Raw genomic sequence first — 23,818 nt, forward strand, 5'->3', positions numbered from 1 at the left:
TATTGCGGCAGTGAGAAGAGAATAATCTAGGAGGCAGAAGGCTTGGTTTTTATCAGAGCCATATAGAAGGATATTAAACCAGAACGCATTTCAGACACAATTACAATTTGTGCATGATTAATAATGCCCATGGCATTTTAATATATTTCCCTCTACTATTTAAAGAAATAAATAAAAAAGGATAAAGTATGCAGCTAGCTGAAAAATAGAACATCTAGAACAGGACAAGCCAACTTGGCACACACATGTGCCATTGTGCCCACCAATACCTCCTACAGTGCCCAGCACTCAGGGAACATATCGTCAAAAATCCACAATGCATTAGAGACTGTTTGCTCTTTCTGCTTAGTTGAAAGCTCAGCTACTCCTACATCGAGTCTGCACCCTTTAAAATGTCCGCATTTCATTAGGAGCTAGGATTGGACACCCATACTCCCACCCATTCTGTGAGGGAAAGAGGTGGGAAAAGCTATTCCCTGTCAGTGTGAGTGCAGCAGTGGCTTATGTATAAGAGTATAAAAAATTAAATAATAAACACAATAACAATATAAACACAACAATTAAATCACTGCAAAGGAAGCTAGACTCATTACAAGTAAATATAACAAACCTTAAAATGCCAAGGAATTAAAGCACATAAAAAACTGCAAAACAACAACAACAGAGGGTTTTAAACAAGCAATGTACTACAACTTCCAATATCTTGATCATTGGTTGAGGTGAGATGGGTGGGAGGTGGGAGCCCGACAGTATCTGGAAGACCACAACTACAGAACTATGAGCAAATGCAAGTCCTATCACTGATGCAAAAAAAATCAAATGTTACTGCACATATGTTTTATTTAAAGGGATGGGAGGCACAAAAGTACTGGGAGTACAACCATTCAGGTTATAGGAGATAGCACATTTCACCTTTGCCTGCCACTATCTTGAAATGACAACAATGGCATCAGCAATCCTCCTTCTGCTGCACTCCAAACAATGGTATCATCAGTCAGTGAGCAGTGTTTATGGGTACTGAAGGAAAGAAGGTTGGGCATTAGGCTTCAAGCTATTTAACCCCTCTCTGCCTCTTGCTACTTGTCATCCACCCTCCTGCCCTTCATAGGCATAGCTGCTCACCATTGTATGCAGTGTGTGTGTGTGTGTGTGTTTTGCCTATTCTGTACTGATTTGGTGGCAGATCTGCTTAATGAGTGTCAGCCATTAAATAGGTCCATTGTGTGGGAGTTATATACTACATTATCAGGTAGTTAAGGGCATTTGTCAAACTTTAGGCACCTTGAAGCATGAAGGGTGTAGTCCCAAGACTTGCCTTCAAGGCTGTGGGACACAGGCAGGCTGAGGAGCATATCTGAGGCCAACATACAATATGTCCCCCGAGTTGTGAGGCCCCAGAAGCAGGTGGAGCAGTAAGGCTAGCAGTAAGGGTTCTGTACTCACCTGAAAGGATGGAACAAAAAGCTCATGCACTATTTATTATGCGCAGTTAGTATCCAACACTAAAACCAAATCTTTAAATTGCTAGGAGGTGGCTGTTTTTTGCCGCAAAAGACTAAAATGGCTGTTTCTCTGGAAATTGTTACAGAAGTGGATAGAAAATCATATTTGAAGAACTGGTGACCAGGTTAATGGAGCACCCTAGGTATCATGAGGATAACACACTAAAAAGGAATAGTTGCCCAGGGATTACTATAATCATAAACCATATCAGCAGCCCCAGGACAGGGAGAAATAGAGGGGGAAAACCGGATACTGAAGTGCGGTTTGCGTTTTCCACCTTAATACTGTAAGCTTTCCTTTCTCAAACGTTATTCTTAGTACCTTATTAAAACATCTGAAATTGGTATTTTTTTTAAAAGGTGGCTTATACCTATATAGGCATACCAAGGATTATCTGAACTTCTTAAGAACAGCCAGTTTCATTTGCTTTCCCTGTGCCATCCCTTCCCACTTCTGTTATCTGCTTGGAAACACAAAGACTATTCAATAAAGCTAAGCCTATTTTACAAAGCAGCCCAAAGCTTCAGTTCTAGAGTGGGGAGAAAGCTGGCTATCTTTCAACCTGTGAAAACTAAGCAAAGTGCTCACCATTGTCCAACACATCCAGAGGTATAATTAAATAGGGCTGAGGCCTTGCAACAACCACAAGCAAAAAATCAGCTTTCTGAATTTAAGGATTGTAAACTTGGGGTGGGGGGGGGGGAGAGAGATTGAAGTTACTGAATTATGGAGTCATTTTTGCGTAGCTAATGTAATATCCTGCAATCAATCAGTTCAAAGAGTATATTTTCTTCTGTTCCTGTTAATTTCAGGGCCTCTCTTGGCCACCAATTGTAGCTCTTTTTGTTCATATACTCTTGGAGGCTTAATTGTGGAATCCCTTCAGGCCTTCACAGAGAGAAAATAAAGGTCATTGGGCATACCACTAATAGGCTCGTGATTTGTGACACTGCCTCTTGAAATCATGGACGTGAACAAATTAAGAAAGATCTAATCTTATTAGTCTCATGATGGCGCAATGAAATGGTACCATAGTAATCCAAGGGGGAAATGTATGGAAAAGGTAAGGAGTAAAAACCAGAAGACAAGGTAACCAAACCATGCTCCACTTCTTTCAAAGATTTTTGTGTGTATGTTCTAGTTTGACAGAGTTTGCACCGCTGTTAAGTATTAGCTTTGCCTTTGTGATCATTTATGTTTTTAAAAAAATTCTCTTCCTCCCAACAGTTCAGTCTCTATTTAGATACTTGAGTGCACTAAATGTGGAGGTGGTAGAAAGGAGCTGGGTTAAGAAGGGGTGTGTTTCGTGTCAGGTGGGATTCAACCATAATTTGCTTTCCCCTCCTACCTGCAGTTCCTAAAGGCGCTACATTGGTTAAGGAATCTGAGGAGGAGCAGGGTGAGAACAGGTATGTGGTTGAATTGGTTTAATGCACTAAATATACTTGGAATGAGGGTTGTCTCCATTGAATTCATTATGCTTGAAGAATGTTCACACAATGAAACCTCCTTCTCTGCTCCTCCCACCTAAATATGCATAGGAGGACTATTTTGTTGGCACTATTTAAACGGGAGGGGGGTGCATTTAACAAAACATGGCTTGCACCACTGAGCTGGTAACCTATTACTTGATGTATCTCAGAGTTCCCTCTTCCTTCTCTAGAATACAGCCTTTGCTCATGGAAATTTAGCACTGCATGCTCAGTGTGACGCGGCAGCTAAAAAAGCCAATGCAATTCTGGGCTGTATCAATAGGAGTATAGCATCTAGATCAAGGGAAGTAATAGTGCCACTGTATTCTGCTCTGGTCAGACCTCACCTGGAGTACTGTGTCCAGTTCTGGGCACCACAGTTCAAGAAGGACACTGACAAACTGGAATGTGTCCAGAGGAGGGCAACCAAAATGGTCAAAGGCCTGGAAACGATGCCTTATGAGGAACGGCTAAGGGAGCTGGGCATGTTTAGCCTGGAGAAGAGGAGGTTAAGGGGTGATATGATAGCCATGTTCAAATATATAAAATGATGTCATATAGAGGAGGGAGAAAGGTTGTTTTCTGCTGCTCCAGAGAAGCGGACACGGAGCAATGGATCCAAACTACAAGAAAGAATCATAGAATCATAGAGCTGGAATAGACCACAAGGGCCATCGAGTCCAACCCCCTGCCAAGCAGGAAACACCATCAGAGCACTCCTGACATATGGTTGTCAAGCCTCTGCTTAAAGACCTCCAAAGAAGGAGACTCCACCACACTCCTTGGCAGCAAATTCCACTGTCGAACAGCTCTTACTGTCAGGAAGTTCTTCCTAATGTTTAGGTGGAATCTTCTTTCTTGTAGTTTGGATCCATTGCTCCGTGTCTGCTTCTTTGGAGCAGCAGAAAACAACCTTTCTCCCTCCTCTATAAGATCACTCGTGCCTAATGATCCTTCCACTTCTACCCCACTAACCAGGTCATCTACATTGGTTAGGACCAGATCTAAAATGGCTGTTCCTCTTGTTGCTTCTCCCACTTTCTGGACAATGAAGTTGTCTGCAAGGCCAGTGAGGAATCTGTTTGACCTTATGCTCTTGGCTGAGTTTGACATCCAACAAATATCCGGGTAATTGAAGTCCCCCATTACTACTATCTCCCTTCCTTTTGCATGCTTGGCCATCTGTTTCAGGAAGGCATCATCTATGTCCTCCGTTTGGCTTGGGGTTCTATAGTAAACTCCCACATTGAGGTCTCTGTTATTCTTCTCTCCCTTAATTTTGACCCAAATGCTCTCACTTTGGCTTTGAGGTTCTAAATCTTGGATCTCTTCACAGGTATACACATCCCTGACTTATAATGCCACTCCTCCTCCTTTCTTGTCTGGTCTGTTTCTCTGAAATAGATTGTATCCCTCCGTTATTACATTCCAATCGTGGGACTTATCCCACCAGGTTTCAGTGATGCCTATTATGTCATATTTAGTTTGCTGTACTAAGAGCTCAAGCTCATCTTTTTTATTTCCCATGCTTTGCGCATTAGTGTACAGACATTGAAGTCCATTAATCATTCCCCCGTGTCTCTTATTTAAGGATTTTTCCCTTAAATTCTGCCTAAACATTAGGAAGATTCCATCTAAACATTAGGAAGAACTTCCTGACACTAAGAGCTGTTCGACAGTGGAATTTGCTGCCAAGGAGTGTGGTGGAGTCTCCTTCTTTGGAGGTCTTTAAGCAGAGGCTTGACAACCATATGTCAGGAGTGCTCTGATGGTGTTTCCTGCTTGGCAGGGGGTTGGACTCGATGGCCCTTGTGGTCTATTCCAACTCTATGAATCTATGATTCATTCCAAGTATATTTTCTCCACTAATAGGAAACTATGAAACTATGAAAAAAATGCTGCCTGAAATATTTGTCTTCTGATAGGTAGGAGGCAGAGGTGGGAACGTGAAAATCTCCATATTATTATTTTGTACTGAGACACTTTTTAAATGTAGGGATTTCTCAGAGGCCCAGATAAATATTTACACTGAAGAGCATCACAGAGATTATGGGAATAAATAATAAGCAGTATACTATTTATATTCTAGTGCAATGTTTGTTTCTACGTGTGCATTTTTACCTTTTGTACGCCGTTTCAAGGGTGACAATCAGAAGCAGGATGAAACTTTGGCAAATAAAAATATATGCACGCTATTTCAACAGTAGTGTGTTCAAGTGTGCATCACTGCCAGAGCAAAGCTCTAAATTTTCCATTATAAATGTATATTGCATGAGTCCAAAGGATTCGTGTAGCCAACAGTTAAACAAAATATTAGTAGCTTAATCTCTCTCTCTCTCTACATATATAAAGATTGCCAATAGCTTTCTTAGTTATTACTAAGAGCGTACTGATTAAACTTAGCTTCTAATAGGAAATATCTATATTCATAATGTTTGTTGATATTTATAACAGTAATAATAACTATTCCAACTGAAACATTATTGAAGACTGAATTGAATTAAAGTGAGAAGGAATCTAATTTATGTAATCATGATTCATGCTGTTGGTGATTCTGGTAAACTATGGTAACAGTACTCTTCAGAGTGTTCAAGTATTCATCTGTACAGAATCTAGATATGTTTGTGTGCACATGCATGTACTGCTCTCTCTTCCTACTGATCCTCAGTGGAATCAGTATAGGGATAATGAAGCAATGATAATGATAATAGCATCAAATCAGTTATACCGGGACTATAAAGTAGTTACGTTATCTAGCATTTTCCAACAAAATGTAATTATTGTGCTTATTAGATCACAAAGTAACAAATGTTTTAATATTATTTAGATATGCATTAAAGTACAAAGAGGAAAACACAGAGGGTATTAAAGTTAAGCGCAAATAAGTCCCATCTGTTTCAGTGAGAGATAGTTAAAGATGTGCTTAATTCTCCCAATGAAATCAACAGGATTACTTAACTTTGGCCCACACTGTGAAAGTTGGGTTCACTCTTCTAAATGATCCGAGTGCATCAACTCTCAGTCAGGCATAATCACACAGCTGCTTTCTACACTAGTTATCTAAACAACAGACAATTCCCTATATACATACATTTAAATAAATTAACATATACAAATGGACGATAGCTGGGTGTGTATTCCTCTCTGGAGAAGTGACAGTCTAAACCTGATCTAACAAATGCATTTAAAATAATCTCCCATATGCTAATTTATTTATCAATTTAATTCAATTCAAGTGGTGTTTTCATGAAATAGCATCACTTGTCTTTAATTTGTCTAATTAATTGATTAAAAGCATGACAGCTAATCAACTAAAAGCCTTTAATTACTTGACAGCTCTAGTTTAGATGCTCCCTCACCAGCATCCAAAGTGTAGACATGTCTATGAAATCCCCAATTCTATGAGAAATATTAGCCTTTTGGAGCAAATACTGCACCACTTGTTATATTACTGGTGCAGTAGTATCCAGAATATGATGTATCATTCATAAAACAGCAACATCTGCACTATAATCTGATGCTAAAATTTAGAAATGGAACAACAGCACCGATGCACAGACAATCCCTTATGTACAATAGTGTAACAGTGTTCTACCATTCAAATACTAGACATACAATGCACATCTCAATGGAGAACAGCTTCATGGCTTTCCTTTTATCTACGGTAAGCGTTATCAAATCAGGCTACAACTGATACATAGAAGTTAACATATATAATCGGAACAGTATGGTCAGATAAGTACAATAGTTCAATCTTGAAATCCACCCCCTACACACAGGGTGAACCCTCCTCTCCCACTGAGTGTGCATTTCAAAGGAAGATGCAATCAGCTTCAGCTCCCTAAGTAGTGCACATGTATGGCATCTATGTTTGCAAACTCACGTTAGTCAAATTCACATGTTACATGTTATGTGTCCACTCAAAACATCTGAAAGATAAATTAGAATTGCTTCAAAATGCAGTGGTCAGGCTGTTAATGGTGGGTGACTACTGGGATTATGTGATACCACTATTGGAAACAACTGCACGTGTCCAATTTGTTTCTGGTATCAACTCAAAATGTTGGTCCCAATTCTTTACAGTTTGGGTATCTGAAGGACTACTTTTTCCCACACGAATATGCCCATCTATGAAATTTTCAACATAGCACTCAAGGTCCACAGATAAGTATAGTCAGGACCAGGGGAAGGTCCTCCTTAGGACCTGTACCAAGGTACTGGAAGTCACCTCGGAAGAGAGGCCCACTTTGCTCCCTCATGAATGGACTTCCATACGGAAATGTGCTTTAAGCTCCGTTAAATGAATTGCTTTAAGCCTGATGGAGCTGTACTTGGTACAGTGGTATCTCGGGATGCAAACGGGATCTGTTCCGGAGCCCCGTTCGCATCCTGAATGGAATGTAAGACGCGATGGTGCATCTGCGCATGCGCAGGTCATGTTTTGCCACTTCCGTGCATGCATGTGATTTCACTTTGAGCGCATGCGCATGCGACGAAATCTGGAAGTAACGTGCTCCGTTACTTCTGGGTTGCCGCGGAGTGCAACCCGAAAGCACTCAACCTGAAGCACATTCAACCCGAGGTATGACTGTATTTGTTTTTTAATTAAGTATTCTTTTCTCTCTCTCTTGCATTATAATTATTTTAAACTTTATTGCTAGCTGCCAATCAATTAAATCAAGAAATGAGATATATGAGAATTTTAAATATTTTTTTTATAGAAATTTTTATTGGTTTTTCACCTTTTATAAAGACAAATACACACAAAAAAGACAAAAGACAAAAAACATGTATAATTTCAGAAAATCCTGCTTTCCTAACCTTGTTCCCTGACTTCCCCCCACCCCCCTTCATGCATCCCCATTCCCAGAATTGTGTCAGCAAATTGGTATTTCTCTTCTTAATCATCTTAAAATTACCTCTTTTATAAAGAAAAGTAAATTTTTTCTAAGTTGGACTCAAGTTCTCTTCCATTGATTTCCCAATTTGTCTTAAATAAAAGTCATATTAACTAAACCCAAAGGTCTTGAGTGTTTTTACAATTCTATTCTTCCCTCCCTCCCATCCCCGGTTTTCGTCCCTTCCCAGTACATATCCAAAATATCAGTTCTTAGCCTGGGTTCCTCACTTCCGAGGCTTTCAAGTCTCTTTCAGTCCCTCTCCGCCGGTCTTGTTGGTAATCCTTTATGTCGGTCGTCGAATCTCGAAAAAGTTCTGTCACCATCCAACCATATTCTCTTCCCACAAGAACATTTGGAAACAGCTGCTGGAAAATTTCCACAAAGTCTGCATCTTCAGAGTCAAAGTCAAAGTGGAGGCCCCCATCATATTTCTTTATTTTAAGTTCCTGTGTTCCATAAACTCCCGGGGCCTCCTCCTTCATCTTTTGCATCTTTCGCAGATTTGTGTTAGATGTAATCCAAAAGTCTCCTTGTTTATATTCCACAGATGTCAGCTTCTGGTTGGTACTTTCCAACTTTACTTTCTCTTTTTCTTGTTTAGTCTCTTCCACTTCTTTAGATATCATTTCCGATTCAGCTGTGGATTCTTTCTCATCCAGGTCCTCAATACATTCAGCAGAGCTGCTTGTTCCAGAAGTCAAGGTCATAAGTTGTTTATTCATAGCCAGACTCTGCTCTTGTAAGACTCCCACCAGATGAAACATTCTTTCGATTTCCACTAGTAATTTTCCATCCACAGCCATTGTAATTTCACAGAATTCCCCCTAGAGGGAATCTGGTTACTTAATAATCTTTCTCCAACAATCCTCCAACTTATTGTTATTACTTTGTTTCCAACAATTTTAACTCAATTGCAACTCATTTTAATCCAGAGGGATCTTAAATAACGATTTTTCCACTTAAACTGTCCGTTTGACAGCTTTGACAGCTGTCAAACTCCGCACCTCTTCCACAAGCTCAAAAGCAGGACGCTCCCGGGCCCGGGAGGGGGGGGGGTTGTTTACAACTGAAAGAAAGCTTCCAACACTCCACTCTCCAGCTCAAAATTTCTTTTTGCCAAATCTTGGAAGTTAATGTCTTTTTCAACTCACCCCACAAAGGGTAGGCACTCCAGCTTAGTTCTTATATCGTTGCTTTAGATCGTCTGCAAGAAGGGGGGGTGCGGACTTCCTTTTAGCACACCCCCCGGTCATCTCAAATTCACGGGATAATATTCAAAAAGTCCAATTCCGTTTTACTCACGGGTTATTCTTTTCAGTCCGAATTTCAAGGAAGGGAATCAGCGCTCTCCAGTCATGGCTCGCGGCTTCGCTCAACCGAGGTAGCGATCGACTCTCAGCACCACGCCACCCTCCGTATCCTCTCCGCAGCCTTTAAAAAGGCTCTTCGTGAATCGGGGGGCACTTAAGGTGCCCACCAAGTCTTCAGTCCGCAGGCTTCAGCGCCTGCGGTTTTTGAGGGTCCCCGCGTCGCCGGCGCGGCAAGACCCGTCCTCAGTTGAGCCGATTCCCTCCGCAGCTCGGAGGGAATCCGCCATTTCCAGATCGCGCCAACCCGGAAGTCTCTTTAAATATTTTAAATCAATAAATACATATAACCTATGGAAATGCATCATGTAGAAATTAGTAGAATTTTTGTTAGGAAAATGAAGGGGAATAAACCAAGCTGAAGCTCATCAGCCCCCGGAGATCTGAATTCGTTTTAAGTAGCTAGGTGTTCCCGTATCACCTCTTTCCCTACCTTAGGCTACAGCTCTCTCCATCATTTATTCTGTTATCACCAGGATGGGTAAAGTAAAGGATGCTTTACTTTTTGATGACGACAGAGGTAAAGTAGGTGCTGAGCAGTTCCACCTTCTCTCTTTCACCCAATAGCACAAGCTACTTCTCATTTTAGTACTGTTTGTCGTACTGTGCTGTAACTAAGGTTATTCATCAATTTTCAAAAACATTTGTAGCAGTGCAGGAGAAACTCGCCTTTTATAGCTAGAATGTTGACATCATTTATTTAAATTATTTTGTCCTTGCTGCCAGTCACCCATACTTACCATAAGTGACATCACCACACAGTCACATTTTACTGTGGTGCCATTCTGCTGACACTGTGCAATTTCTGGTGCAGTAAGATCGCCTACAAGACAAAGGCTAAAATAACAAATGCTTACCAGGAAGCAAGGTCCATTGAATTCAATGGATTGTATGCCTCAACAGACATACATAACATTGTGCCGTAATACAGGAAGGCCCCAAACAGGATTTTAAAAATCCTGACTATTCAGAAAGTGTGTTTTGGAGATGATTAGCTTTCACCTCTCCAGAATCACTTTTAAAAATTAAGAATATTCATCTCAGACATAGCATATGTCCATGGCAGGCTATTCAGATCCCTATTTGCCACATATGCTGAAAAATAACTGAAGTTAATCAATAAAGATCAGGCCACATACTAAAGAAATACAAGCTTTAGGATACAAAAGCCGACTGATAAAAATATTATTTAGCATCTGTCTGCTATTCATTTTATCTGTAAATGTTTTTCCTAGGGAAAGGGATAACTAGGGAAGTTATCACAGAAAGAGCTCCATTAATACAATTTCCCTTATTAATATTAATGCAGCTTCCTCCATCACGTTCAATAGTTACCTCTCACTAAATGTTCACTCAAGGCTCTTCTATCTATTTTCAAAATATCAACTATAATACTAATAATAACAAAGTACATGGGCGGGTAGAAAAGAACATTATGTACTTAAAATGTTGCTTTGAACATCACAGTGCCATTGTTATTATCTTTTCCATTTTTTCCCCACAGAGAGAAAACTAAAATTGATAAGTAATTGCTGGTGGTCTCATTTTTCTCTTTTCCAGGAAAACAACAAAAGCACATTTGCAACATATTCTCAATAATGTGTTTGCATTCAAAACATTTTAGCCATTTCACCTAAGTCTTAATTTGCACAGGTTTTGATTTCTTGAAGCCTTCTCAGTGTGGTGTAGTGGTTAAGAGTGGTAGTCTCGTAATCTGGGGAACCAGGTTCGCGTCTCCGCTCCTCCACATGCAGTTGCTGGGTGACCTTGGGCCAGTCACACTTCTCTGAAGTCTCTCAGCCTCACTCACCTCACAGGGTGTTTGTTGTGGGGGAGGAAGGGAAAGGTGAATGTTAGCCGCTTTGAGACTCCTTAAAGGGAGCGAAAGGCGGGATATCAAATCCAAACTCTTCTTCTTCTTCTTCTTCTTCTTCTTCTTCTTCTTCTTCTTCTTCTTCTTCTCTGCATCCCCACTCCTCTGCAGTGAACAGCAGGTGTCTTGACTATTCAATGCATTAAGTTATGCCCAGAGTTGCATTGGAAGGAACCTACTAGACTAGGGTGGTCCAACATTTTACACCAAGTGGGCTGCAAGAGTACTTCAACACAGAATCTGTGGGCTGCACACTGCCTTTTAACATGGCGGGGGTGGGGAGGAACCAAGGCCCAAGTCTGATGCTCCCCCCCCCCCAGTCCTCATGCTGCCTTCCCAAAACTACCTAAGCAAGGCACCAGGCTTTAGGAAGGAGGCTGGAAGCCTCTAGGACTCTGTCAGAGCCCTCATGCCTCCTTCCCCAATCCCAGCCCCCTGCTTACCTGGCTTTGGGAAGACAGTATGAGGGCTGCAGGGGTGGGTGGGTGCATGCACACATGTGTCAAATGTTCCCCTCGGACTCTGTGTTGGACTGCACTGTACTAGACCAAACAACCCACTTTTCAATCACAGCTCTCACTTTTCTCTTTGGCCAAAAAGAGTGAGAAGCAGAAGCAGCCAAGTTAGCTTATCACACAGAAATTACTTTAAAAGTTTGCCTGTACATTTTGCTTCATAACTTTCCTTCTAAGAATATCAGAAACTTGCTTTTATGGAAAGGAAACTCAGTCCCCCTGCAGATATGAACCCTGTTGCAATCGGTCCTACCACAGGTCATCATGAAGGTCTGGGTCTCAGCTACTAGTGAGAGCACCTGTAGACGAGCCCACCAGTTATGTGACAGCTGCCTATGTCAGGATGTCCTCCATAGGGGCTTTTGGGAACAACATGCTTGGCTGCTGTGGGAAACAGGATGCCACAACTAATAGGCTGTTGCTTTTGTACATCAGTGTCCTCTTGTATGGTGCAGTCAAGAAGACAACGAAAGAAGCCATGTGTCAGGAAAATGGAGCTCGGTAGTAGAAAACGTAGATCCCCAGGTAGGGGTGAGAGCGAATCCTGACTGAAACTCTGGAGAGCAGCTGTCTGTTGGTGTAGGTAATCTTGAGCTAGATTATCCAATGGTGTGACTTGGTATAAGCCTCCTATGTTCTTATGTACCAAAATACACATCTACCCTATACACTAATCTTACATGTGCAATCACATGACGCAGATCTTCTATGGACTATAAATGGTTCCAACAAGCCTTATCGGAAAACTTTTCAGGTGTCTATTTCTGGTAAACTTCTATTGCAAATGGGTTTTTATTTTGCATATAATTATAGTATAGCTGAAAAAATAAAATATAACGTCATTCTGCTTTAGGTTTGGCCTTTTGGTAGTCTTGATTAAATATTATTACAGATTCTGGAACTGTACTGACATCTCAAAAAGCTTTCTATACTAAAAAGATGATAAGTATCATAGGAAAATAACCTTCTGTCAACGTTAATCAGTAGATGACCTTGGGCTGGATCTGACAAACATAATGGATATCCATGGTCAGGCAGCGGAATCGCTCCTGCCTCACCAAAACAAATGACTGCCTCGACTGAAACTGTTCGACAACCATGTAACTGTGTCTTGCTTTACAATGTGTACAGGCAAATAAATTAATCGTGCACATTTTTTCCATATTCGTCATAAAATTCAAGCCTACATGTGTTAGATTTCTTACTTGTAGACACTATGCAAAGAAGACGCTTATGTGTAAGCATCCAGCAGACTTGGAGATGAATCAGGTACTTATGATGGACAGCTGAGATCCCACTTCCCCAACACATGTAGCCCAAAGCTTGTTAGAACTGCCCACCTAAAAATTAAGTATAGATTGATATTTTCCTTTACCCTTGCATATGTTACATTGCTTATTTTAGGAACAGGTGTAAATTAGTAGAGTGTACTACACACACACACTTTGAGTTATACACCAAATATAATGTGTGAGCTCAGCTCTTTAAAGTTAAACTCAGGTCCATAAAAAATGGGCAGAAGATCATCACCCCTTCCACCAAAATATCAGCATTCACTGAAGGCGGGGAGGGTGAGATAAGAAACACTAGCAGCAACTAAATATGCCAGTGTTAGCACTAAACACGCCACCTTTCTTGGCAATTAGAGAGCTAAAATATTGTCCAATGTCTGAAATAATAGTGATATATTTTTAATCATGGGGCACTGCAGCCACACAGTATAATCAGGTCCAAAAATAATGTATGTACCAAGGACAAATGATCCTTGTTTTTAAAGAAAGGCAACATGACAAAATAAAGCTCTTGATTATGTCTTAATTGTATGTGGGACTGTGTTTGGGTGGGAAATGCAAACTCCCCATATAGCATTTCTCCCGAGTGTTTTATAAAATACACCACATTTAAATGTTAATTGCATAATAGCCATAATATTCTGTGGTCGTGCACATGAAGCACAATACAAATAACTGCAGTATCTGCAGATATTGTCATGGTAACTATATGTTTGTATTAGGGCGTCATGGTATAAAGCAGGGGTCTAAAATCAGAAGATAACTGCAAATAAACTGCTATGCAGCATGCAGTTTTTGAAAGATACCAAGCATCCCATTAAGCTTAATAGGAATTCTGCTTCAAGTGAAGACTATAGGTCAGGCATAGGCAAACTTGGCCCTCCAGATGTTTTGGAACTACAACTCCCATCATCCCTGACCACTGGTCCTGTTAGCTAGGGATGATGGGAGTTGTAGTCCCAAAACATCTGGAGGGCCGAGTTTGGGGATGTGTGTTGCAGCCCTTTGAATTTTTTTATAATATTTCATTGGTTTTCGTCTTATACGCCTGCTATAGGTTAAAGTACATTGCTTGTAATGCTTCTCTACTGGCTTTCCATCTTCAGTGCTCTTCAGGCACATTATATATCATGATAGTTAAAACAAAGTAAAGTGGGATTGCTTAATCACACCACATTTAAGCACTCCCTAGTAAAGAATGCATTCACAAATGGTTCTAAGAATACCTTATATTTCAAATGTGATTTTATTTTTGATGTGCTAGTGTGATTCATGAGCAATGGCAGCACGAGATGTGGCAATATTTAATTCCTATGCTTGTTATCTACCTTTTGAAATAGCTTGATCTCATGAACATGCAGCTTCATGCTTAAGTTTGTGAATTGACAGTATCTTGAAGATGTGCACTATCAGTCACCCATATCCACTTTTCTTACCATAGAAAAACTTAGCATTTAGGTTGTACTGGGGAAATGGCACCTCCCACATCTGAAAATATTAGCATGCTATTTCTAGAATGGCTTGAAATGTCACTACTGTACTTGTACACCAAACCAAGAAAGCAATGATGAGCAGTGCAAAATGCCTCATAATTCTTCTTTCAAAAATGGGACCACATTTTTTATTGAGCCATGCCTCAAGATCTGTTTACTGGTCATGAGCCCATGAGCCCGGGTTCAGAGAACATGCTAAGCCAAACCTTAGTGTGGCAGTAAAAGGAAGGGGAAGGAGCAAAGTAGCTGTGAGCTCCTTTCCAGGTGTATGCCAGCTTGCACAGTCCCACCAAGTCATAGTTTGGCTTAGTGTGATTTTCACACCAGTTCAGCTGCTGGACTTCACATAGTAACAGTTCCTAAACATTATAGTTGAAGTAGGGTAGACAACCCCTCAATGGACGTGCCGTTTATGAAAGCCCTCATATGGCAAGAGGAACATGCAGACTCTGCGAATCTCTTACATCAGCATCAGCATCATAATTATATTGGAAGAAAAAAGTTCCCCCTCACTTCCAAAGTACAGAAAGAGACAACATCTGGAAACAAATAAAAACTGATACATTTTTTTCAGTTAAGTGCATATTTTTCTTCTGTTCACAGAAAAACAATGCAGGAGTTTAATATACTAAATCAGAAGTATTTACCTGTTGTGAATAGGTCCTCTGAACTTTGGGTCAAATTTCCTTGGTTCACCTGCATTTAAAATAAAATATTATAAAGATACAGCATAGTAAACAAAACAGAAAGTCAGGAATAATCTGTTATCCTACGTTAAACTCTTATGAAAAACCTCACTAATTTATTGCTTAGTTTGATTCACAGGACAGCTTGCATAAGTGGTTCAAGTTTAGTTTAAGGAAGAGAAATCACGTGAAACTGTGGTAGTATACACACCATACATTTAAAGTACTCCCCCCACAAAAAAAACCCCAACAACCTCAAGACTGTCAGGGAACCGCAGCTCTATGAGAGATAAAAGACAGTTATCTGGATTCTTTGCAGATTCATGTGTACTTTAAATGAATGTTGTGTACACAGCCTGTATCTGTATCACTATGAATGGTATAACTGTGTCCACTCCATTAAACCATCATGTTGTCAAGGTTAAGTTGGAGAAAGCAGCCAGAAGTGAACCAGGAACTGAGCAACAGGGTGAGCTGAGGGACTAGGACAGGGAATCAGTCAAAGAACACACAGAATCACACCAGACCTCAAGGAATTCTGTTCCTTGTTGGGGGGGGGATGTGGAAAAAACACTCACAACTCTATTCTAGAACACATGCTTTACTTGCATACTGTACTAGATTCAATCCCTGGGAACAGATGTCAGAAAAATCCAGTAGCATGCTGGAAAGGGCTAACCTACTGCTTGAGACCTGCTGCTATACTGGTAGACAACACTGGGCTAGATAGACCACTGGTTTACTAGCATAAGGCAGCATTGTATGTCTGACTATATATACATAAGAACCAAACATGACCCTGAAATTGTGTGGTGAGTTGTACAAACTGGAAGGGAGAAAGTGCTGTAGACACAACTTGCACTGTTGTAAGCAACTATATATTTTGTGCTTAATATTTGATATACAGTGGTAACTCGGGTTAAGTACTTAATTCGTTCCGGAGGTCCATTCTTAACCTGAAACTGTTCTTAACCTGAAGCACCACTTTAGCTAATGGGGGCTCCCGCTGCTGCCGCGCCACTGGAGCACGATTTCTGTTCTCATCCTGAAGCAAAGTTCTTAACCTGAGGTAATATTTCTGGGTTATGTAACCTGAAGCGTATGTAACCCGAGGTACCACTGTATGTGCAAATGACTAGAGAAGCTATAAGGAATGAAAAAGAATTGTGGACCCACTCACAATCACCCCTCCCCCTAGGCAGGGGCACATTGGCCACACACACCCCTAGGCAAGGCCTAGCCTGTGAAAGAGAACAAACTGGACGGGACAACATTCCGGGATTAAAAAATTGGCCACAACTTTATTGATTCCACATGTAGGTTGTTGTGCTTGGCTTAGGCATTGGGTGTATATCCTTCCAGCCCCACTGGTAGAGGGCTGCCACATGGCAGGGTCAGACCCAGAATTAATGGGTCCTCTGCAAGATGCAGGTCTGTACAGATGACTCTCCCAAGCTGCTGAAGGTTTTTGGACAGAGACCCTAGGGTTGGGCACAGCTGGCCTTTATGTGCTCCCAACCCCCATCCACTCAGTCTGGCCGGACCAGCTGGAATTTAAATCAAGCAGCTGGTGGGAAAGCCCACCAATCCACAGCGGCTGGGCTGGGAATCCCCCAGTCTGCCTGTCGTTGTTCCCAGGAATTGTTCCCTGGGATTGCAAGTTCTCTGTGACAGGCCAAAATAGCTGCCTACCCCACAACTGGGTAAGCAGCCATTCTCAGAGTCACCAGTTTTGTGAGCTTCCTCCCACTGTTTCAAAGTACTGTATACAACAAGTCTGCACAATAGGCAACCATTTGCAGAACCAAAGAATTAACACGGGTTTGTTAAGTTTTGCCAGCCTACAACTAGGTAAATCAGGAAAGACAGAGCAATTATCTTTTCGAGAAAACATGCAGTATAGTTCTTTCATTTGTCTTAAAATTATCACTCTTTCCCAACGTGTTTCTTCAATGTGGGCTTGTGAGAGAAATAAAAACCCATTAAGCATTGCTGCCTTGAATTTGAAGCTACTTTTCTCTCAAACTACCCATTGAAAGTCTTAATTGCAAATGTTAAAATGAAATAAGAAGCTCTATTCACAGCCTTGCCTTCCCATATCCTATAAAAATAATTTTACACCACATAATTTGCAGATTTATCTAGGTTTCAATGAAGATGAAATGCGATTTTGCTGGAGCTGTTATTTTCAGTGTGACTACAACTCAAGGGAGCTATGAAAAACAATAATTATGTGAAAAGTTGGGAACAAATGTCCTTCCTTTTATAACACACTTAACTTGAGGACAATTCACATAGCCCTCAACATGCATTTAGGATTTTTGTTTATGTCCACATTTTTAAAAAACACCACCCCTGTTTCAACATAAGCTTCTCTTTATATCATCCACAATATCCTGGTTCAAAACACTTTTTGAAGTCGTCGTCCCCCGCCCCCCCCCAATACAGCTAGCTAGAATCTGGAAATGTACCAAAGCATCCAAAAGAAGAGTCAACACACTAAGCAGCATTGAAGTGCACATTTAGTGCCAACCTCAACATGCACACACAAAAATGAATGAGCTGTCACATCTTGTCAAGAAAGAAACGCATGAAAAAATGAATATGTAACTGTAACAGAAAGTCAGACCCCTTAAATTGGCCTTTTGTTAATTTGAGGGAGACCGTGCTTGTCTGTCTTAACAGTTTCACTGTTCTAGTTATTAGTTGTTGCCATTTTCTTATTATTATGTAATATTACGTGAAATAACTTTATTGTCCACGGCTGACATGGTTAAATGTTGGAATGATGTGCAGAAAGTGAACCAAAGTTAAAAAGGTAAAGGGACCCCTGACCATTAGGTCCAGTCATGACTGACTCTAGGGTTGTGGCGCTCATCTCGCTTTACTGGCAGAGGGAGCCGGTGTACAGCTTCCGGGTCATGTGGCCAGCATGACTACGCCGCTTCTGGCGAAGCAGCGCAGCGCATGGAAACGCCGTTTACCTTCCCGCCGGAGCGGTACCTATTTATCTACTTGCACTTTGACGTGCTTTCGAACTGCTAGGTTGGCAGGAGCAGGGACCAAGCAACGGGAGCTCACCCCGTCATGGGGATTCAAACTGCCGACCTTCTGATGGGCAAGTCCTAGGCTCTGTGGTTTAGCCCACAGCGCCACCCGCGTCCCACGAACCAAAGTTATAGAGCAATTAATGAAAAAGGAGCTCAGACTATCAGGCTTTATTTATTTATTAGATTATGTGAAATCTAGCTTTCATGGATGAAGTAGCAAACATTCATATCTCCCAAAAGTATTTAAAAAAATGTAGGAGGGCAAATGATATTGGAAGTGTAAAGACAATAAATTTCTCTTTTTGTAAAATCCATTTATTCAAGGCACTCTTTGCTTATGTAGTATTTACGTGACGATTCACATTAAATGACTGAATGCTTAACATCTTTCCACAATGTTTATGGTATTAAAAAACTAAACTCAGGTCCTGCCCACAGGCTATTTCCTGTAGGCGCCCAATTGACCACTTTGAGAACAGAATGCTGCACTAAATGGGCCACTGGCAGGCCTCTTCTTAGTTCCTTATTTCTTGATACCTTAACTATGAACCAGACATTTCTTCCTCTATGCTATTTGCTGCAAATCAAATACAGTGGTGCCTCGCAAGACGAAAAGAATCCGTTCCGCGAGTCTCTTCATCTTGCGGTTTTTTCATCTTGCGAAGCAAGCCCATTAGCGGCTTAGCGGATTAGTGCTATTAGTGGCTTAGCGGGCTTAGTGGATCAGCTGATAAGCGGTTTAGCGCCTTAGGGGATCAGCTGGTAAGCGGCTTAGCGGCTTAGCGGCTTAGCAGATCAGCTGTTAAGCGGCTTAGCGGATCAGCTGATAAGCAGCTTAGCGGATCAGCTGTTAAGCGGCTTAGCGGCTTAGGATCAGCTGATAAGTGGCCCGCAGGAACTCGCAAGACATTTTCGTCTTGTGAAGCAAGCCCATAGGAAATTTGTTTTGCGAAGCACTTCCAAAACGGAAAACCCTTTCGTCTAGCGGGTTTTCCTTCTTGCGAGGCATTCGTCTTGCGGGGCACCACTGTAGCATCATAAAATGTTCTTCATTGCTATAATATATTTCAAGGTATAAGAAATGGTTCCACATCTAAATTTCTCATTTTTAAAAATTGCTGTACACTTTTGCCTATCTATGAAATATTATACTGCCAAACTAATAATAATAATAATAATAATAATAATAATAATAATAATAATAATAGTACCCCACCCATCTGCCTGGGTTGCCCCAGCCACTCTGGGCAGCTTCTGACAGATATAAAAAAACATAATAAAACATTAAACATTAAAAAGGTTCTCTATACAGGTAAACTGCATAAGGTGTGGTTGTTGTTGTTTCCAAATTCTGTATCCAAATATCCAAATCACTGTCCTGGCTCCTACTGGATGAAGAACTCAAACTCAGATTACAGTTTCTACCAAAATATTTAATACTCATATCAGTGCGATATATAAGCAGGATAAAGTTGAAAGGCACAGCAGGTACAGCACATAGTTAGACAACTGAAGACATTGATCCAACAAATGACATGCCCCCTGTAATTTTGAGTGGAGGGGGGGGGCTAATTTAGTGCAACCAACAAGGCTGTTCCTTAGACTTGGCAAGCAAATGCTCACTCCTCCAGGAAGGCTGGGCCTGGCCTGTCTGTTCATGCCTGGCCTGCCTTCTCTGTGACCTAGTAGGTGATGGAGGAGGTGTCAGAGACTCCTCTAGAGCAAACAGAATAGATAGGGCAATCACCTCCTCCTAAGAGGCTGAACTTGAGTTGGGCTCCAGTGGTTCCAGAGGCAAGGATGGCCTAACAAGCAAGGTGTCCAAATTTGAGATGAACCCTAGTGACTCAGGAGACGGAGGTATTGCCATTTGCCATGCTGCATGACTGAGCCCATCTGACCCCATTGGAACCCTCCCCAGGATTATTACATTAACACAAAGATATATTTTTTTAAAAAACAACAACATACCATATAATGAAAACTGGAAATGAAATAAATTAATTAAATTGGCTTTTGAGGTGTTAATCAACAAGGTCGCATTCGAAATCCTGGGGTGCATTGCCCCTTCCCACTTCCTTTCAAGCCTCTCATCTTTTAATCACATTTTTATTGCAGTACTAACGACGAAGTCTTAAGGAATTCAATAGAGATTAAAGCTCCAGTCCACAACACACTTAAAATGGAACAATGGTGCTGACTTCAATGCAAACATTTCCATAATAAATGTGCTTTGGGTTTCCCATCCTAATCAACAATGGTCCGTAGATAAAAATTGCATCTCTCTCTCTCAAATTTGTAGGATGGAACCGAAGAAAGACTGTTCTTAGAGTTTCATGTCATTATATCAATATTGATAGAAAATCATATTTTAGGCAGTGAATTTGGTGTGTTGGTTTAAGCTATCTATGAAAAGAATCCATTCTAATTAAATTGATTCCCTCCCCTTCCCCCAAGCTGCATCTCTTTTGGGAAGTTGTCTCCTCCTAACCTTTGTCGACCACAATCCCTGTTGTATTCTTACCGTACCAGGCTACTCTAAGGAACTGCCTGAATTCAGATTCTATTCTGCAAACTCTAATGCATGCAAACAACTTGATATGTGTGAATAGCTGCACTGGGCTCAGTGGGGCCAGCTTACACTCATAAAGCAATACATATAAAATGTTTGTGAGACAGCATTTGTTTGCATTTCAAGCTATAATTATAGGAAAAGATACGATGAACCAAGCTCATTCCTGGTGGAACTTCCCTCAAAGAGGCTTTAATCATAGGTGAATCCAGTATTCAACATTTTTGCTTTTTCTATGCAATGATGACAGCTGGAAAATTGAGTTTTTTGGCCTTGTATGGCAAGATTGCTCATTACAGGGATCAACACACCAAAAGATTTCTCACTTGATCCCTGCAAATCAATGTGGAGCATTGCTCTTCCTTATGAAGCTACACATTTTAATTGCACAACTAATAGAATATTTATGCTGAATGGCCACATGGGTGTCAAACGTTAGACTTGTTTCTCTTATAAAACCAGCTGCTTTTGTACACTACACTATTCTGCTTCCATCAGAGGCAATTAAAGAGAGGTGTGCCGGTTGGGAATAGACACTCTTTAAACAGGACAAGCAGTCAATCCTTCTTTTGGTACATCTCACTTAGATGCACTTCAGCTTTGCATCTTAAACCAAACTCCCATATGTTCCTGAGCAAAGGAGCTTTGTTTGGTCTGTTATCAGACAGCAGAAGAGAATGAGTTGTGGACAGCAGCAGAAGATGGCTGGAATATGGGTTGGCGGTGAAAAGTTGAGAGCAAGTGCCAACTATACAGAAAGGCCTGGGAGGATCAGTTAGTACCAGTGGCAAGGCAGCAAGCAAGAAACAGGAGACAAAGGGCAAGAAAGAAAGCCATACTAGTACTAGACATAAAATTTACCTGGCTGGAAATGAAAAGACAAAATTGTCCCTTGAGCACGTAGTGCTTTGTGCCTGCTGGCAACATATCCAGTATAGCACCAGGGGGCAGTCCCCGAGAACTGAACTCTGTATTCTCTTCATTATCCTTAAAATAAACTGCTTTAGCAGCCACTTGGTCATGTTTTTCCAACCAAAAAGCGTGAGTGAATCTAGCTAACAGAGACAATAAAGACTCTCCTCCCTGGAAGAGAGGAGAGTGGTTGTGGGCGGGAGCCCGAGCTCCGCCCCTAGCAGGGGGCGTTTGCCCCCTGCCTCCTCCTCTCTCCCGGCTGGCGCCCCCGCCCCTCGGCAGGCACCCAACCAGGTGCCTCCGAGGGGGCGTGTACAGCAGCCTTTTGCTGCGGCGCCAGCCTCTCCTCGGCCTCATTCTTCGCCGTCGTCTATGGACCTTAGGTTGGTCGCCCTGGTTGTCCAGGGGGCCTTGTAGGAATTTTTCCATTTGGCATTAGGCTTTTTGGTTTTTTAGCCTACCTCGTGGCAATCGTCACAACTTTTGTGGTATTGGTGGGTAGGTTAGGCATTGGAATAATGTGTTGTGGTGTGTCGAAGGGCTAGGTGTGGCCATCGCCTATGCCTTCAATTTTTGGGTATTCCGTTAAAGGAATCTGGCAGTCGTGTATTCTGTCTGATGCCTGCTTGGCGGGAGGCCATGGCACGACCCTCAGTGACATCAGGGGAGAGCCTATAGTTGGATTAGCATCAACAGGCTCCACCTACTGGTGAATAAACCCCCTTTGTTTTAGACATCCAATGCCTAAGCCAATACCTTTTCACTGCTGTAATCAATAAAGTTGTGGCATATTCTTGCCCATTAACCTAATATCACGTGTCCTTGCGTATTCATTTCATGTTGCGGGGGTCAGGTCCTCGAACCACAATCAGTGTCGGAAAATGTACAGCAATCAAAATGAAAAAGCAAAAGAGTAAGGGGCTGAAGGAGTAAGAGTTGTGGAATGAGGTTTTGGAGTAGTCTGATTATTCGACAGATAAGTGGACAGTGCGATTTCTCCTGCTCTGTTCTGACAACAAAAGTCTTTGCAATCCCCTTTCAGCTCATCTAGAACTATTTCCTAAGTCCAGAAAGGGCTTTCAATAGATCTTAAAAAGGGAACCAAATAAACAGGTACAAAGCAGCATTTCTAAACACAGACAGTAGTGCAGAACTGCAAAAGACCGTGTAATTTAAAAATCTTGCTACTTTAAAAGCACAAATATGTCAATTCTCCCCCCTCAAATATATGATTTGAGGAATTAACGTCAGAATTTCATTAAAAAGAGGCCCTTTTAGTATGTTTTATTTAAAACAAAAGCACAATGCCCTATGACTGTACGGCAAGCATATAAAGGTCTGAGCCCAAAAGGATAAAGAGATGAGCAAATGAATAAAGAGGTTTATAATGGAACTCTGTAACATAATATAAATGATAGCATTTGCTATTGCCGAGGCTAATGAATATATATCCACATGCATAGCACTTTGGTACCCTTCTGGATGAACGATGCCATATAAAAAGCAATATATGGCTCTCAAGGGCTAGTGAACTGTCTTCTTGAACTACTACTGCTCAGCTGTGGCATATGGCCAATAGTGATATTAAACCATTAAGGTTTGCTGTTCCCTTGATATGGTGTGTGAATCACAGTGCAGTACAATTTCCCACATACAGAAAGATAGGGGGGTACACTGATCTTGAAATTCAGCCAGATCCCTAACCCTTGAATCAGAGGCACATGACCTAGAAAATGTAGGAACTATATCATTGATGGCTTAAGCTTTCTGAGTTCATTCACACTTACACATCACTGGGATATTACTGGATGCATCACTGTACCTTAAGCACTGGAGAGCTGGGTTTACTTATTTTTGCTCAAAGGCACACTGTCCCTTCTTCCCCCCAACATGACAGATGGGAGGATGTGGTTGGCTCCTCTCACATTGTGCTAAGCAGGCAACCTTACCACTGGGGCATGGTCCCTATTCCATAAGCACATAAAATTACAAGACTGGGCCATTACATGGAAGATAAACAATTTCGTGGGTCTAAGTGATAAGCCATATTGAAATGTCCTCTAAAGAAGAAGTGAAAGCTACTTGTGGAAATAAATATAGAGAAATCCCAAAATTTCAGCACAATTGTGATTTGCTACGAGGCTGCCCTCAGCAAAACAAATGGCACCAAAGAACAGAGAAG

General features: G+C 41.3%; 1 protein-coding gene across 2 annotated transcripts in view; it reads right to left on the minus strand.

Annotated features, from left to right (window-relative positions):
- SLC44A5 (solute carrier family 44 member 5) overlaps nt 1-23,818 on the minus strand; it is a 174,309-nt gene that overhangs the window by 69,710 nt on the left and 80,781 nt on the right. For both annotated transcript variants that reach the window (XM_081193759.1, XM_081193760.1), the window contains exon 2: nt 15,064-15,112. In XM_081193759.1, the coding sequence (XP_081049885.1) occupies nt 15,064-15,112 (49 nt within the window). The remainder of the gene's footprint in view (nt 1-15,063; nt 15,113-23,818) is intronic.

This window comes from Podarcis bocagei (genome assembly GCF_964188305.1).
Source record: "Podarcis bocagei genome assembly, chromosome: 5".
In the NCBI taxonomy this organism is placed as follows: Eukaryota; Metazoa; Chordata; class Lepidosauria; order Squamata; family Lacertidae; genus Podarcis; species Podarcis bocagei.